General features: G+C 51.5%; 5 protein-coding genes across 5 annotated transcripts; 2 read left to right on the top strand and 3 right to left on the bottom strand.

Moving 5' to 3' along the window:
* Positions 1-317: 317 nt before the first annotated feature.
* VFPPC_09104 (nucleolar GTP-binding protein 1) lies at positions 318-2,439 on the bottom strand (the record flags this gene model as incomplete). Its single annotated transcript, XM_018287700.1, has 3 exons — positions 318-359; positions 410-2,205; positions 2,310-2,439. 3 exons carry the CDS (start codon positions 2,437-2,439, stop codon positions 318-320), a joined length of 1,968 nt encoding a protein of 655 aa, XP_018140812.1.
* Positions 2,440-2,855: 416 nt separating this feature from the next.
* On the top strand, positions 2,856-3,560 carry VFPPC_09105 (Orotate phosphoribosyltransferase; the record flags this gene model as incomplete). Its single annotated transcript, XM_018287701.1, has 1 exon — positions 2,856-3,560. One exon carries the CDS (start codon positions 2,856-2,858, stop codon positions 3,558-3,560), a length of 705 nt encoding a protein of 234 aa, XP_018140813.1.
* Positions 3,561-4,333: 773 nt separating this feature from the next.
* Positions 4,334-5,450, bottom strand: VFPPC_09107 (GCN5-related N-acetyltransferase (GNAT) domain-containing protein; the record flags this gene model as incomplete). The annotated part of the gene is made up of 4 exons (XM_018287702.1): positions 4,334-4,402; positions 4,462-4,548; positions 4,603-5,016; positions 5,097-5,450. The coding sequence occupies 4 exons, from the start codon at positions 5,448-5,450 to the stop codon at positions 4,334-4,336; spliced, it is 924 nt and encodes a 307-aa protein (XP_018140814.1).
* Positions 5,451-8,932: 3,482 nt separating this feature from the next.
* Positions 8,933-10,244, top strand: VFPPC_14538 (DNA damage-inducible v-SNARE binding protein Ddi1; the record flags this gene model as incomplete). The annotated part of the gene is made up of 2 exons (XM_018292306.1): positions 8,933-9,470; positions 9,532-10,244. The coding sequence occupies 2 exons, from the start codon at positions 8,933-8,935 to the stop codon at positions 10,242-10,244; spliced, it is 1,251 nt and encodes a 416-aa protein (XP_018140815.1).
* A 318-nt stretch (positions 10,245-10,562) lies between these two features.
* On the bottom strand, positions 10,563-12,053 carry VFPPC_09108 (methyltransferase-related protein; the record flags this gene model as incomplete). Its single annotated transcript, XM_018287703.1, has 1 exon — positions 10,563-12,053. The coding sequence occupies one exon, from the start codon at positions 12,051-12,053 to the stop codon at positions 10,563-10,565; it is 1,491 nt and encodes a 496-aa protein (XP_018140816.1).
* Positions 12,054-13,351: the final 1,298 nt, after the last annotated feature.

The raw sequence follows: 13,351 nt of genomic DNA, 5'->3' as shown, positions 1-13,351 counted from the left end.
TGAATGCTAAATGCAACCAGCCATGGGATAGACTTATCCAGGCTACCTTCCTAGGTAGGTATGTCAATCACAGGTACTAAAGTCAGGCTTGGAAACTATTCATATCGTCATGCATGCCATCTACACCATCTAGGAATATACAACCCTAGTCTACTTGCAGATTTTGTGCCCACACACCACAAGCACATTAATAGCCTCTTTACTTCATCCTACTAAACCCTAAAGGCAATTAAACGCCCAACTCCAGAGCAGACATTGATGATTGACCCAAACATAAAGTAGCAATAAATAGGAACAACATGCCATGCCCTTTTCTTTTATCGTCGACCAGTCTTGCCGATGCCACGTTTTCCAGAAAACTACAACATGTTAGCGGCGTGTACGATGTGAGAGTCCAAGTAAAACTTACGAGATGCTTCTCCAGAGAAACGGTGGTATGTCTGTCTGCCTCGCCCTGTCGGGCCATTCTGTTCATCCTCTTCTGGTTGAGCTTGGCGATCCTCTCGGCCTTTGACCTCGTCAGCTCGTCCTGGACGCCGTCGTCGCGACGGTTCGTCGTGGGCGCTCTGCTCATGGAGCGGGCGCGCAGACGATCGCGCGGCTTGGCATCCACGTCCATGGAATCGGCGTCCTCGGTGCCCAGACGGCTGCGGGACATGGAGCGGCCGCGACGGACGTCCTTGGGCTGAGCGCGGTCGGCGAGGTTTCTGGTGTCGACGCCGAGTTGGTCGAGGGCGTCTTCGAGCTGGGAGAAGGACTTCTTGGTCTTGCTGCGGGGGATGATGGCCTGGTTCTTGAGGCGCTTCTTCATGCGGGCTTCGTTGCGGATGAGCTGTTGCTTCTCGCGGATGAGCTCGGCTTTGCGTAGGACTTCGGCCTCTTCGTCGTCGTCAATCTCCTCGTCTGAGTCGTAGTAGCCTTCTTGCTCGAGCTTCTCTTCCTCTTCTTCTAGGGCGGCGAGCTTGGCCTCAATGTCTGGGTCGATGAAGTCGTAGACGTTTTTGCCGTCAAAGATTTCAGGGATCTTGTCGTACTTCCAGTCGGGGTTGGCGAGGAGGTAGTCGGCGCGCATGTCGACGTTGTAGACGCCGGCGCCGCCGTTCTCAACCTCGACTTCCTTGGCTAGCTTGCGACGCTCCGGGTCCTCCTTGTCGTACTTCTTCATGTTTTTGATGCCCTCGGGGATGAATGTCTCGAGGGTCTGGCCGCCCATCGGCTGGGCAACGTGGATGCGGGACATGACATCCGCCAAGCGGCCGCCAATGTTTCCGCTGTTGTTGGTGCCGGCCTTTAATTTCTGGTTGACTCGCTCGGCGATGAGGCGCTCGCAGGCAGCGTTCTTGACTTCTTGAACGCCTTCTTGGGTATTGCAGGACAGCTGGAGCATCTCAATCTCTCCAGCCTTCATCAGCCCTTGCAGTTCCTCCTGGACTTCAGGGCTCAGATCCTCAGGTCGAGTCACGTCGATCTTGTTGACGACCAAAAAGACCAATTTGTTGGAGAAGAGAGGCTTGATGCTCTTGAACAGCTGGATCTGCGCCTGGACAGTGTAGCCGCACTGCTCAGAAAGATCCATAAAGTAGAGAATAGCCGACCGAAGATGGGCAATAGCAGTGATACTCTGCATTTCAATAGTGTTCATCTCCTCGAGGGGATGGTCCAAAATACCCGGCGTGTCAATGGCCTGGAATCTCAAGTACTTGTAGTCAAAGTGGCCCACGAACAAACTCTTGGTCGTAAAGGCATAAGGCTGCACATCAACATCTGCGCGGGTGATGCTCTTCAGGAAACTAGACTTGCCCACGTTGGGATACCCGCAGATGAGCAGAGTTCTAGTATTAGGGTCGATGGAAGGCAGACGGCCAAGATGCTGGCGGACCTGGTCGAGATACAAGAGCGGATCCTTGAGACGCTTGCAAATGGTGGCCATGCGACCCAGCGCAGCCCTCTTGAGCTGCTTGCATTGGAAGAGCGACTGGCCGTACTTGAGCAGGCGGACGTAGTCTCTTGAAATAGTCTCGATCAAGTGCTTCGCGGTGGAAAGCTGGCCCAGCGCAATGCGGAAGTGGTCGGCATCGTACAGCGTGTTGAGCAAATCCTTGTGGAAAGGGTGGATGTCTTGCAATCGCGGGAAACTCTCGAGGATGGCGCCGAATTTTTCGGAAAAGGTTTCCTGGGAGAACTTGACCTTTCGGGTGTAGAAGGCTGTTTATGTGGTTAGCAGGAGAAATGTACGAAGGAGTAATGTCCACACGGCTGGGTAAATGCGCAAATCTTCACAACTCCCAGCCTGGAGGTTTCTTTCTCACCTCGAATTCTGCTAATCTTGAAACCTGCACGAATCTGGGTCGGCAATTTTCGCTGCGTTCGACTCAGCACAATGTCCAAAAACTCCTGCTGAGTCGGCACCGGCGGGATGTCCTTCCACGTCGTCTTCATCTTGGGCAATCGGAGACTCTCAAGAGCGGATCTTGTTGTGCGAAAAAATGAAGGTCTCTGGACTCGATTGTGGCCGAGTGCTCAGGATGGCAGATGCAAACCACCGATATGCAAGGCGGTCAATCAATTTTTTTTTCTTCACACACAAGTGGGTGGAGTCGCGGCAAAAAAGGGTCTATCGATAAGACCGGGCAGGCTGGAGGGGAAAGTACCACGCTAGGTAAATTCGGTGGCAGGTACTTTGCCTATCAGTGTCTGCCCCGCTGCCGCCAACCCCCACCAAAAATCTTCGTGATGGATGAAGCTGGGAGTTATTGAGAGGACCTCGAGTGTGAAGTTTTAATCTTATTCATCTTCAGCTGGTACTTCATGATTCTGCCGTTCTTACCTTGAAACCCGTCACCAGCTCTTTCAAAATGTCCAGCCAACTCGCCTCCTACAAGCAGGAATTCCTCAAAGCCGCTATTGACGGCGGCGTCCTCAAGTTCGGCAGCTTCGAACTCAAATCGAAAAGAATCTCCCCCTACTTCTTCAACGCCGGTGAATTCCACACTGCCCGTCTCGCCGGCGCCATCGCCTCAGCCTTCGCTAAGACCATCATCGACGCCCAGCAAAACACCGGTCTCGACTTCGACATTGTCTTTGGCCCCGCATACAAGGGAATCCCTCTCTGCTCCGCCATCACCATCAAGCTGGGCGAGCTCTCGCCCCAAAACCTAGACACCGTCTCCTACTCCTTCGACAGGAAAGAGGCCAAGGACCACGGCGAGGGCGGCAACATTGTCGGCGCCCCTCTCAAAGGCAAGAAGATTCTCATTGTGGACGACGTTATCGCCGCTGGAACCGCAAAGAGAGAGGCCATTGACAAGATTAGAAAGGAGGGCGGCATTGTTGCTGGTATTGTTGTTGCTCTCGACCGCAAGGAGAAGCTGCCCGCTGCTGATGGCGATGACTCCAAGCCTGGTCCAAGTGCCATTGGCGAGTTGAGGAAGGAGTATGGTATTCCCATCTTTGCTATTCTGACTCTGGATGACATCATCGCGGGCATGAAGAGCTTTGCGTCTGTGGATGACATCCAGCGCACCGAGGAGTACCGCCAGAAGTACAAGGCCACTGATTGAATAGAGATGTCATTGATACGGGCATAGGAGAAAAGGCGGAAAACAAAAGAGAAAGGGGAACTAGTTAGCGTATATATGCAAGTGCGCGAATAAGTAGTTATAAATACTATACCGGCAGACCGTAGGATATTCGTAGATGAAGCTGAGTTAAACACCAAGTCCATCCTTTTAAGGTGGATATGTGTAGTTACGTTGGCTTTGTTTGCAAACGTTTCAAAGCTTCAATATCTACGTATATACAGTCTAGGAAGACATGTATAAGCCTCGTTAGGAACGAGCCGATGTATTGTGTGGAATACGCATCCGGAAGCAAAGTGTGGTGCCTCCACAGGCAACAGAGGTCTTGCAAGTACTGGAGTTCAGATCGGATGCCTATTGCGTTTTCTGATCTGTATCCACAGATTACCAGTAATCATTGAAGCATGCTTCAAGTTAGATACTATTGTCCTCTGCGACATCGGCTGATGATGGCTTGTCACTATGAGGCGATGGCCGGGCTAAAATGGAAGATTCGAGATTGACGGCGGTACTTCAGCCGGATCTCCTCACATTTTTCTTCATTAGGAAGCTGGCCTGGATTTACTGGCGAAGACACTTGCTCCCAAGTATTAGCGGACGTGGTCATGGTCAGTCGCAACAGGATCTTCACGATGTCAGCACAAGCAACGTCGCTTCATAGCCAATTAAATTGGCAATTCTTTTCTTGACTAATAGTGAACATTTTCAGCTCGTAATATCATTCATTTGTTGGTGTGTGTGTGTGTGCATAATGTCTACTCGTCATCGCGGCGGGAACCCATGTCTAAACGAAACTGCGCTTTGGGACCCGGGAGTTCGAATATCTAGGAGATAGAAGAAAATTTCAGCGTACGATACTGATGGGTATATTTTATGTACTCACCATGTTGTGTAGCCCTGAGCCTGCAACTGTCGTTTGGCTCTGCCCAGATATCTTGAAACCAACACGAGCAAAGAAGCCGATGAGGGACTAGGGGTGTGAGTGAGCCCAAGGCCACATTGGTATTAGAGATCCAATGCTTACCTCTTTACAAACCAGGGCAATACGGTCTGCCACTGCAGACTCGTTCATCATCTGGAGATAAGCTTTCATGGCGGTCTTACCTATGCCAATTCCTTGAACTTCGGGGCATACTGAGAAGGAGTGGAGGCATATGGTTCTGCCCGCTGTTTGGTGGCCCAGAGTTGAACTACGGGAGACAGACGGGTCTCGCCAATTGGGAGGGAATTGTATGTCATCATCCGTCACAACTGGATGTTTGCCCAATGTGGCAATAATATGAGCAAACATGACCCGTTTGGATCCGTCCTGCCTACCAGTTTCGACTGGCCTCGCATGACGCATTGTCTGAATCCACCAGTCTTTCGCGTCGCTGGGCCGGTAGGTGTTGAATAAGCCGACGCAAATACTTCCACATTTTCTGAGGCGATACTCAATCTGGAACGTGTTATACAGAGGCCATGGCCAAGGCGTAGAGGCAGAAACGGTGGATGCGGTAGAAGAGAATGGACATTTACCTGCTCCTTGCTGGAGATTTGGCGCTGACCTCGCAGCGCAGCACGCTCAAGGGTTTCGCAGGCGTCTACATCGGCAGACGTAAGGGGAGAAAGCATTGGGGCCCAATGGAACGGAATGACTTTTTTTCGAAGCTCTTCAGGCGATTTCTGTTTCATCATTCGGCTCTGGGTCATGCTTCGTTGGATTTCAACCATTTCTTCGTCATCTTCGTCAGAGTCTTCGATGGCGCAGTCTTCCGGCGTCGACGAACGGTCTCTCGATTCCGGTGTAGGTTTTTCGACCTTGACGTACATCTCATGGTCTGATGGGGAGTTATCTCCATCGCCGGATGTTGGGTTCTGATCTTGATCCATAATGCTAAACTACATTATCGCATATGTCGTAAAGCGGCGAGCACGGATTGACAGGCCGAAAGGTGGTGACAGGGCGTGAACTGGGACTGGTGGAAAAGAGGCTGCAGAAACGAAGTATATTATTATTGTGCATATGCAAAGGGCACTCGCGTGCCCACAGACTGATGCTAATAGTAAGTGGACGAACGATATTGCACACGAGTTGGGAAAAATGTTGAGTAGCGGCTGGTATCAGGAGACAGACAGACAGAACCACAGAACTTGCAAGTAAGTTAAGTTGTAGAAGACAACAACTTCAAGCAAGTCAAACTCAAACTAAACTGGGACATGGAAGGTGAACGAAGGAAGTCGTCAATCGAGCTGAGAGTCGAAACAACTGCCGCCCAGACATTCATTGGTCAGGTCAGGTGGTGTCTGGTCACACCTGAAGTGTCTGGTGTCTGGTGTCTGTCTGGTCGATCCGGGGGCCCTTGAGCAAGTCTGGTGCATTCTGGTCAGGTCACTCTGGTGTGCATGTCAAAATGTACGTAGTTTATGTTTGGCACCCGGTGTTGGTGGCACTTGACGGTACCAGACATGCCAGTGAAAGTCAAGTCAAGTCAAGTCTGGTCTGGGTTGGTTTGGTGTGGTCTGGTCTGGTGTGGTCAAAAGGTGGTAAGGTGCATGTGGTATCAAGGCAGTTGGTGGTCCAAATCAATCGTAATGGTGGTGCGGAGCGGACTTGACGTCCATGTCTGGTCTGGGGATGCAAGTGGGAAGAACGAGTCAATCGGAACGACGAGAACCAAAAACTCCCCTCACCTCGCAACATAGGGAGAACGAATGAGGTGGCGAGGAAGGTGCGATGCAACCTTGTTGCACCACGTGTGAGTGAAGAAGACGATCAAATCAGGCCAGAATGCTAGATTAGGAGAAAGTTGGAAATAGGACTGAGCAAGAACGTCCGTGTCTGACCGGCATCGACTGATCTGGTTTGAGTAAAGATGACCTGCCACTTGAGTACCTAGATAACCAGTCACTGGGCAGCCAGAATTTCAGATTCAATGTTGTTGCTGTCTTCAATGTTCATCTACAGGTACTTACTCGACTGTGCCAGTGTTGTAGAGATGTATAGAAACAGTATAAAGAGAAAGTTGCCTGTGCATCAACCGCTAGACTTTGAAAGTAGTTCCCCGGCCTAAAGGTTCAAAGTTTGGTTTACTAATGTAAAGTAGATTGTGATATGCCAAGTTATTGTCGAGCATACTTGGATGTGGATAAGTTCGATACATTTGGCCACAGATTGACTGTACACAAGCCGAGCAATATCAGTCGCCAGTTAGCCAATTCAAAAGAGCTTGTCGGAACTTTGCGATACTACTTGGCAGTGGCACTGACCTTGAAGCTGTCCAGAGTCCAGACGCCGCCGTTGGTCGGACACATTGAGGTCGTATTGGGCTGAGCTGGGCTGAGGTAACAGAACAAAGCCTTGTTCCGGATAAATGCAGCAGTGGCGAGAGCAACTCCCAGAGGATAAAGGAAAGGCACAGAATTTTGTGTAACTTTACCGACAAGCAACTCTCACTAGAGCAAATGCATGAGCCTCGAGGACAAGTAACTTGCATCAATTATTGATCAACACCTGAACTGTGTAAGTGAGGGAAAATTCTCCATCGAGAATTACCTAGGTACTCAAGTACTTACCAACCATGACGGGTGGCAGACTCGGGGTCAAATCAAATGCAAGATCCTGCGATGGCTGCAGGATATGGATATGGTCAAAGCCAGACCGCCTCTCCTGTGGCAATACTCGACATGACAATGATGGCCCTTCTTGAACAAGTCGGGGTTCAGGTCAATCCAACTTGAGAAGATTGATGCATGCAGCTGCAGCCTGGAGGAATAGCAAACTTTCCGGACACGGCATCTGCTGTTTCAAGCTCAACATGCATACGTAACCATGAACACTATGTGGTCAAGGTAGAGTACTGGACTGCACTGCTTGACACTTTATCTTCGCTTTGGCTTTGGCTTACAAGAGTTGGTCCCAGCCTGGCCATGTTGATCAAGTCAATGCCCATCTGTCGGCTGTTGATTCCTGTCGATTCCTGTCGACCAGTTCCAACGAATGTCTGGTGCGTGCGATTTTGGTGCCATGTCCTCACATTGGTCGTCGTACCAGACACACCAAACTCTTGACACACACACGTCACGGGCTCTAGCACATCAAAAATACCTCGGCTTGCTCTGCAACATGCAGCCAACTAAATGCTTCCAGGTGTACTGTAACTGTGCTGTGCTGTGCTGTGCTGTGCTGTGTGCTGTGCAATACGGCACTTGCTGTAAGGAGTTGGAAAACACAACACAAACACGCAAGGCGACCAGGCATATGAAACAATAAAGGAACAATGACAGATGCAGCTTTGTCCCATGCAGGCACTTGGGCCGGGGCTCCTTTTGGCGGAATGCATTAGATCAAGCATCTGCAATCCATTCTGCCACAGGTGTCGTGTACCTCTGTGTATTTGATCGTATTTGATGCCACATACTCCGTACATCCAGTGGGTCAATCGTCGATAACTGTCCATGTCACGTCAACCATGGAGCATGCATGGGGGCAAGCACTCGGGTCTCTGTGCATGGGCCATCTGTGAGCTGTTCAAGTTGGTGCAGCAAACTGGGATGTGCCGACATGTTTTCTTTTGATAATTCTCTTTTCGTGCCACCTGTATGCATGCCTGGGTGCGGTGCGAGCTGGCGGACAAGGGGAGACAAACGGATGATGATGGCCAAGAGCGGGAGCGAGAGCCATGCACAAAAGTGGCCATGACCAGATATCAATGTCGAGTGATGGAGATGGAGAGCATCGAACGGAGCAGACTGGATTGGACATGGATCCAGCCTGGCCATATGAGTCCAGCTGTGATGCAACTCATCATTGATACGGAGTCCAGTCTGGCAACTGAGAGGCAGTTGAGCAGTTGAGCCCCGCCATCAACTAGCACGAGACTGACTCCACACGATCAATAGCAGTGCCGCTCACTAAGCCTGCTGCTGCCTGCCCCGCCTCACTCCACAAGCTGGTCGTCGGCCTTCCATCCCAGTGGCAGATCGTCCAACCATAATCATCATCCTCGACCAGACCAAAGCTGCACCACACATCCAAGCTCTGAACTTCGTCTTCTTTCTTTCGCAAAACTTCTTTTCCTCCGCTCCAACACGTCTCGCACAAATCAAAAGTTGCTCTGCCCTCCCTCCCCCAGTCGCGTGTGCTCTTGGTCGACATCTCTGCAACCCGAGTGCTTGTCTTATCTGTGCCGCGCAAAACCAACTGCTATGTAAGCTATCATGACAAACCAAGTCGGGGAAGCCGTCATCATCACATAACATGAGGTTTTAGCTGACAAGAAGCTCTCACCACTGTTAGGCAAATCACACTCAACATATTCAATCCCCAAGCTGGGGACCAGGACACTCTGTTGAACCTGGAAATCTTCCCCGACATGACCCTCGAGACGCTCCGCGAAAGTGTTCACGCTGACACCAACATTCCCGCATCCTCCCTCCACATCTACCATAATGGTCGCCTACTCACGGAAGAAACCAAAACTATCGAACAATTAGAGATCCCCGACGGCGGCATGTTAGCCGTCCATGTCAGACACCTCAGAGGCAATACTGGCGCTAATGAACCCGCGGCTCAGACACAACCGCCCCCGCAGCCACCACGGCCACAGGCTGGTGGTGACAATGATCCCGAGTTGATTCGACTACAAATACTGGGAAATCCAGCTCTGAGGGAACAGCTGCAAAGGCAACATCCAGAGCTTGCGGCTGCCGTAGACGACCCCGCTCGCTTCGCCCAAATCTTCCAGAACAGCCAAGATATGGAAAGACGACAGAGGGAGGAGAGGCAACGAGAGATTGAGAGACTGAACCAAGATCCTTTCAATATCGAAAACCAAAGAAAGATTGAAGACATGATTCGCCAAGAGCGTGTAATGGAGAACCTGCAGAGCGCTATGGAACACAATCCTGAGGGTAAGCACTAGACCTGCTCTACCAAGTTTTGTCATCGCAAACTCTAACAAACACCTTCCAGTTTTCGGCCGTGTTCACTTGTTATACATTGATGTTGAAGTCAATGGCCACAAGGTCAAGGCCTTGGTAGACTCCGGAGCTCAAGCCACCATCATGTCGCCAGCGTACGCCGAAGCATGCGGCATCATGCGACTTATCGACACTAGGTTTGCCGGCGTAGCTCGTGGTGTTGGCACGGCCAAGATTCTAGGACGTGTTCACTCGGCGCAGATTAAAGTTGGCAACTTGTTTCTCCCATGCAGCTTTACTGTCATGGAGGGCAAGACAACACACCTCCTCCTCGGGTTGGACATGTTGAAGCGATATCAGGCCACCATCGACTTGGCTAGAGACAGGCTCATCATTCAGGGAGAAGAGGTCCCATTCTTGGGAGAAGCCGACATTCCCAAGGATGAAGAGCCCTCAGAGCAGGAGGCCACTATTCCTGGTCCCTCTGGAACCACTATCGGCCAAGAAACTGGTGCTGTTTTACCGCCACAGCAATCATCGACTACAGCTTCATCAACCCCAGCCCAACCGGCATTACCCCCAAGACATGCACCGCCAGCCTCGGCGCCAGCACCAGCGGCAACACCGTCCACGGCAGCGCCAAATGTCACTCCAGCGCACGTAGAAAGTCTCATATCCATGGGAGCCACACGAGAACAGGCGATCCAAGCACTGCAAGCAGCAGAGGATAACGTCGACGTAGCAGCAAGTCTGATTTTCTTCTAGATAACCTTAGAGATTAGTATTTCTCATATCGCAAAACAAGGAGAAATGGCACGGAGAATGGCCCGTAGACAAAGAGCAAAGGGCCAGTAATTTAGCAGTTGTATTGCAAAGGAGCATGTAAGATGCCCTGAAGGGCGACCAAGGGCAAATTGGCAGCATGTAACAGGGAGAATAGACACGAGAAACAATGCATGATGAAGATGAAAATTTCAGGCGATATAGCATCAGTTGAGAATTACAAGCCAATAAACACGCTCATCTGGTCACTGCATCAATATTTTGTGAATATCTGCTGAGTAATGTAAGTAACTACCGTTCTTATCGAATCTTATATACGCAAGGCTTCAAGATAGACGCCTCATCCTCTTCCTTTTCAGCACCCTCATCCTCATCCCACTTTGGCGCAAAGCCCTTCTTCCTCTTCCCCGCCGCCATCTTGGCCGCATCGTCCGCTTTAACCCCCTTCCCCTTTGTAGGCGACGCCCCCTTAATGAAATGCATCTTGACAAACATCCTATTCCCCAGGTCCACCGCATCGGCCCTCTCACCCTGCAGCACGAAACCCCTCTTCTTCAACGCCTCAATAAACGCCGTGACATCCGTCTCGCGGCGTCTGTCCTCCAGCCCATCCACCTCAACGGCTAGATCCTGTCCGTGGACGGCATCTGCCTCTGCGTCCCTGGCCGCCTTGGCCTTCTTCCCTAGCGCGACGTTCTTCTTGCGGTTCCCGACGGAGTGTTCGACAATGTTGTTCTTCCGGATCGGTCCGAAGCGGGACTTGATTTCTGCGATCCAGAGCTCGCCTTTCCAGTGGAGGATGCGGTATGCCTCTTCCACGAAGTCGATCCAGTTGGTGCCCATGAGGGCGAGGCAGAAAATGGCTACGTTGACGGAGCCATCTTCAAGAGGGAGGTTCGCGATGTCTGCTTTTGTGACGAGCGCGCTGGGAGATTGGAGGTCGTAGCTCTTGATGTCGAGGCGTAGCTTCGCCTTGTCTTGCTGCAGGGACTCTGCGAGCCGGGCGTCTCCGCAGCCTAAGTCGGCGATGGTGCAGGTGCCCGTGGTGCGAGGGAGGGCGAGTTTGTGTCTTTGAGAGGGGGGAGGTCCCGGGCGGCCTTTGGGTGGTGGTTTCGCGCGCGCACGGCTGCGAATGTCGCTGAGGAAGCTGTCGACGGGGTTTTCGGGCCACACTTTGACTTGCCGCCGGAAGCCCTCGTGGTACTCGGTGAACATCTCGGGGGAGTCCTGGAAGAGCATGAAGGATTCTTCGGAGGGGCGCGTGTACAGCGTCTCGTTGAGGTGTCGGAAGCGTGCGGATATGAGCTTTTCCCGCATGGATGCTTGGAGGGGGGTGAGTTTTGACGGTGCAGGCGGGAGGGATGTTTGCGCGAGGGATGCGGAAGTCGTGGTGTTTGCTTTGGCTGCCTTGGGTGAAGAGTTGGATGGTTGAGGCTCGTTGGTAGGTTTGCCGTGGTCCTTGTTCTTGTTCTTGCTCTTGTCCTTCTTGCTGCTCTTATCGAGCTTTGGTTTCCCATCCTGGACGGGCTTGCTGGCCGTGTTTTCCTTCTTTGCCCGCTTCGCGGAGTTGTCCTTCTTGCCTATATCGCTGGATGTGCTCTTCGGCTTTCCTTCTACGACCGTCTCGTATAGATCTGCTACATTTGCGGCGGTGACGCTTTGCGATTCCGCGTTGGCGCCGGTGGCTCTCTTGCGTTTTCTGGACTTTGTGCCTGATGCGCCAGTTGCTGGTGATCCTGTTTCGGATTTGAGGGCCGTCGCGGATACGGACCAGCCTGGGACGGCGAACATGTCTGCTGTTTGTTGGCCTTGCCCTTTGTAAGAAATTGGAGAGTCAAGGGAGATGTACGGCGTGATTGGCGTGATTTGCTTGATTCCGCCTGCTCTCAAATGAGGTTAATCATGGAGAGCCTCGATATTTTTTTTTCTGGGTCTTGGATCTTATCGGGCAAATGTGGGCCGTGTAATCCTTATCGCATCTTGGCTGAGCTTGACATGGAGGGGCTGGTCCAGTGTGGCATTGTGCAATGACCCACCCGCCTTGCTTGTCTGGAGTCTGGTGCCTTGGATGGGATGGGATGGGATGGGATGCATCAACAGAAACTGAATCACTACTTGTCAAAAACGGGAACCATTTGGAAATGTGGCGGGTGTCGAGATTGAAAACACCATACTACACAAAACCGAAAATTTCCGCCACGAGACGGGCATCTTGTTTTGCACAGCGCACAACCACCACCAGAGTGCTGCATCTCAGTGTAAGTGTTACACATACACATCCTGGGTCATCTGTCTGTGACCCTGGCCAGCATGATAGCCTCCCTTGTGAAGCAGGACATTGGGAACCACAGGTTTTACAATTGCGCATGTTACCAAGCTAAAATGTCTTTTCTGTCGACCAAAATTTGGAAAACGACTGATTTTCAGCTGCCATTGCAGAACCACTGCAGATGTAATTTGCGCCTCGCCAACTGAGACGCCAGAACCGCAGCCACGGATTCGGGGCCGGATACTCGCATATGCCGGCAGGAGAATCCGCCGTGAGAGCCGAAAATGTACGAAAATGACAACAGGGGATTTTCCCTCTCTTCTATTGAGTAGATGAGCCAACAATGACAAACATGTACGTTGCATCTTGTCCCGGCTCCGACCCGGAAGTTCGGAAACAGTGGTCCTGTGCGCGACGGCCCGGAATCAAGGCTACGCGCAGATGAGATTGCGTAGGAATGATTTGCGTAGTATGGTGTGAATGGTAGCACTTAAAACCTGGCGGGAGATGATACGTTGGGCGCCAAAGATCCAAACTGCTAACAGCTCTTTGTTGGGCCTGTGATACCGTGACATCGACGGGTAGATACTAGCCATGCCAATGGTATTCAACTGTTTGAGTCGTCATAGATGTTACGGTTCCTGCTGAGACTAGGGCGAACCTGTAGCATATTAGTTACCTAGCCGCCATGTATGCTGTGCAACCAATTGCGATATTTTGTGTTCCTGGGTCATCAATTTCCTGCAGATCATTTACACTGGGTCAAAACAATTGTGCGGCACAAGTCTGGATTTCAGCTGCAAGCTGGGGGAGGGGGGTA

Source organism: Pochonia chlamydosporia, chromosome 6 (genome assembly GCF_001653235.2).
Source record: "Pochonia chlamydosporia 170 chromosome 6, whole genome shotgun sequence".
Classification (NCBI taxonomy): domain Eukaryota; kingdom Fungi; phylum Ascomycota; class Sordariomycetes; order Hypocreales; family Clavicipitaceae; genus Pochonia; species Pochonia chlamydosporia.
Note: the sequence above shows the minus strand (reverse complement) of the source record. Positions and strands in the feature narration are given on the sequence as shown.